General features: G+C 34.5%; 1 protein-coding gene across 1 annotated transcript; it reads right to left on the reverse strand.

The window, feature by feature from the left end:
• On the reverse strand, nucleotides 836-1,750 carry LOC104786376. The gene is made up of 3 exons (XM_010511779.1): nucleotides 1,487-1,750; nucleotides 1,175-1,319; nucleotides 836-1,000 (listed from the first exon to the last, which is right to left on the reverse strand). Exons 1-3 carry the CDS (start codon nucleotides 1,689-1,691, stop codon nucleotides 952-954), a joined length of 399 nt encoding a protein of 132 aa, XP_010510081.1. The 5' UTR covers nucleotides 1,692-1,750; the 3' UTR covers nucleotides 836-951.

The following is a 4,189-nucleotide window of genomic DNA, read 5'->3' on the forward strand; positions in this document are numbered from 1 at the left end:
AAAAAAAAAAAAAATACGAGACATTCTCATGCACAAGTTTGACTATATTCAATTACGTCAAATCTGAAAACATAACCTCTAGTTTATTCAGGGAAACAATATTCAAAGATCGCACAAACCGTACGTACGGACGTGATGATTTGATGACCCGCAGAATAAAACATGATGTACCGCGCAAGCTCTTGCGTTGATGATTGCAAAATTACTTTGACTTGACGCAGTTGACAGTTTCGCATGGGTGGATACGAAATTTATTCTCTGCCAAAACGAAAATTTGGATATGAAAGGGTCACGGACTCACGGGCTTGGCTCTTCATAAATGTGGCCGATGATCTACTTCAAAAACACAACTCTACGCCGTTTAAGACAGATTTTATTGTGTTTGGAATTTGTGTGGGATGGTATTAAGTTTTTTTTTTTTAATTACTAAAAGGTTCCTACATCCCCTCAGATTAGGGACAAGAATATTTTACATGGTTCATTCCCAATTCTAGACTATTGTGTTTGGAATTTGTGTGGGATTGGTATAAAGGTTAATTTGTTGAATACTGTAGCTTCTTTTTGGTTCAAAATTGGGAAAATAGCATTGTTTCTTCAAAATTAAGAGCTTGAAGATGTCAGCAACAACGTTGACACAAATACCTTCGACTGTGCATGTGCTGGCGCAAGAAACTAAATCATATTTAAGCATGCATAAAAATTCAAAGCTAAAACTATTTAAACGATATAAATCCAGAAACATAGTAGTGGTTACCGTCGTCGAAGGAATCACGATCACTGTCTTTTAACCGGCGTATTGTTCTTAATTATAAACAAACCAACTAGGAGGTCCCAATGTCATAAACTCATAATTAAGCTACTCGATCCAAAATAAGTTGGGAAAAAAGCAAAATACAATAGTAAAAGAGAGAATTGCATGAATATCAAATATACGATCGAATTCCTCCAAGCTCAAAAGATGCATGCGTCGAGGACGCAACAGGCCAACATGGCCGCAAGACTGCAGTTAGGAAAAGAAAAAAGAACTTTTTTTTTTTACCAATATGTTAAATTCCAATACATAATAACCCATCAGGTTCAATATTTGACCAAACGTGCGGTCCCTGGACCGGTTACGTCGAGCCATTATAACAAATGGTCTTAAAAGGATTGGAAAAAAAAAAGAGAGACTAACCAGCTTTTCAAGAATTCATCACCCTTAGACTTTGTCTCGACTTTAGCCACCGTAGCATGACTGGTGTAGTTCGTTGGATAACCGAGCGGTGGTGGTGCCACGTAGGGACCGGTAGACACTGGCGGGGAAGGATAAGCTCCTAATTCTACATATAATTGACATTAGTTTTATCACCATATGTAAAAATCTAGAAATATTTTTAGCAATTAAAAAAAAAAATTCTAGAAATATGATGTATGATGAAAAGATTGATGACACATGACAATATCATGACATGATGCTAGGAAAAAAAAAAAGGAGATAAAAACATACCTTCAGATTGGTTTTGGCTGGATTGGGTCATCTTCGAAAATATTATGATTTTTCTATAAAAAAATGTAGAGGAAAATAGTATGTAGAGATGAGAGGTGTATGATATTTTTAAAGTATAGTAGATTGAAGATATATAGTCAGTCATGTAAGGGAAGAGAAAAGAAGGTCGTTTTAGTAGAACCGCGTGAGAGGCAGATATCACCATTAACTGCTAAGTCTCCGGATATATCTATTCCAACGACGGCGCTCGAAAACGGCCACGAAGGAAGCATCGATCCTTTTTCATTTATGTATAATTAAACTTAGAAGTATATAGTATTCAAGAATAAATAGATGATGGACTCACCAATGCAAGGAAGGAATAATATTAATTTCAATATTTAGATAATTATATTTATTTGTATATAACAAAGAAATGAAAATATGTTTTATATCTGAATTAGTGATCTCGAAACTTGTAAAGTATTTCGTACTGAATATATTTTTCTACATGTTATTTTTAAAACAAATTATCTTATTAATAAGAAGAAATAGTAAACTTGTTCAAAGTGATGAAGTAAAATTGTAAAATTAACTTGAGTTGGTTTTTGTCGAAAGTGATGATGAAGATTGAAGACTACATTAATTATTGTTCACGTGTCAATTTGAACGTACGTATCTTCGCAAGCATCTTTTTGCATGTATGATAACGGGTCAAACCGTTTTAAAAAATCACATGTATATATTTTTACAAAAAAGTTTGACTAAGTATCTTTCACAACAAAAAGTTACAAATATATATGACTCTGTTTGTGGATGACTTTGCTTAGGTATTTCTTCAATCCAGCAACGAGACAATAAGTCCGTAGGCGAAGGATCTAACGATCACCGCCTTTAATTTTACAGGCCTATCGTCTTTGCAAGAGGATAATAGCTTGATCTGGCTTCATACACACCATAATCGTCCTTCTCTTTTTTCGGAGTTGCCTTCGATTTTTGTGTTAGTGATCACTTTTAGGGTTTATCGGAATATACACATCGTATTTGTCAGTGTTTGTAATCTCTGTTTCTAAATTTGGCTTAATATATAGTTTTATTATAGTGAAAATAGACCAGATTGACACAAAAATGGAAAAATATTGCTAGATTGACATTCTCCTATAGAGGAAAACTAGATTGACACAATGTTATGTTTAAATTACCAAAAAGCCAACAAAAATTGAAATTGGAAATAAAAAATATAGAATTAAATACTAAATACCCTAAAACTAATAATACTGAAACATAACCAAAAAAAAAAGNACAAAAAAAAAAAAGACATTCAATTTCTTGACTTTCTTCTTCGTTACAACCAAGAACAAAAGAGAACCTTTGGTACCGCCGGCGAAGAAGTAAAATTTTTCGGTCTCTGTGTGTGATTAATCTCGGAATCGGAGGTGGTTGGTTTTCGGTTTCGGTGGCTGGTTGATTTCGGGGAGTAGTTTTCGGTGGTTTCGGTGGCGGGTCGATTGTAAGAACAAGAGTAGAAACGGTGGCTGTCGATTCCGCAACCGGCGAACTTCAGAGTTAGCTGCCGGCGAACTAAGAACAAGAGTTGTTTCGGTGGCTGTCGATTCTGTCCGGCGGTGAGGATTGTTTTTTTTCCTTAATAGGAACAATTACTGATTTGATTTCAATTCTTTCTAAACCCGAATTTTTTTGGTCGGTCTTTCTATTTACTAGTTTTGGTGGAACTTCAAAAGCATTAACAAGATAGATGTGTCCCGATTACTAATGATTTAATGTTATTATGTTTTGTTCTTGGTAATAGGGAGCAGAATCGTTGCTCAGGGAACACATTAGTGCTTCTTGTTTTGGGTATTGATCCTTAGTAGCTTCATAAATCGGGTAAGATATTCTCTCCAATTATCAATATGATTTTATATAAGCACCAATCTCTCAATACTACATTAGTGTTTGCTTTGAAATTGTTTTATTCATATATGTTTGATATTTTTTAACAATTTCAAACCAGCGAACCTCTTTGGTACTTAGATTATCATTGTTTTGTTTTGGGTCTTGAGTTAGTTCATGCATTGGTCTTAAATTTATATGTTTTGTATGTGTCTATTTGTTCAATTTTGATCCCTTGACTTGTCTCTCTCTCGTGATCCTTCTTTTGGTATGTAACAATTTTGTGTTACCAAAATATCAGATTTGTTTCATCGATTGTTTCAAAATTTAGGATTTATCATCTTGTTTGCTACTTTTCCTATCATTTGATATGCTTTTTTTCTGTATCTTTAGGAATGGAATCATCAAGCAATATCATCAAATATCCTCCTCTACTTTATGAAGAAGGGAAATCACCTCTCCAACATAGAAGCATGAACCACAATTGTTTTGTGTCAAAAATTGGATTTTTGAGAGAAGGATTAGGTGTGGACGTGTGGGATAAACTGAAGGAATCATCTCTTGGAGTGTTTATAAAGTTTGCTGAATTGGAATACACATGGGCTGCGCAGAGAGTTCACTATCTACTCACACATCAGCTGAGAATCAACAACATCCATGAGGTTTGGTCTTTGATCGGTGATAGGCCAATTAGATTTTCTTTAAATGAGTTTGCAGAGATAACAAGGTTAAATTGTGATGCATTTGACCCTTTAGAGAACTTTGATGTTGATCACCATGATTTCTGGAAAGAAATGAAAATACCAACAACCCTTGATGGTCCTATGTGGA

This window comes from Camelina sativa, chromosome 5 (assembly GCF_000633955.1).
Source record: "Camelina sativa cultivar DH55 chromosome 5, Cs, whole genome shotgun sequence".
Classification (NCBI taxonomy): domain Eukaryota; kingdom Viridiplantae; phylum Streptophyta; class Magnoliopsida; order Brassicales; family Brassicaceae; genus Camelina; species Camelina sativa.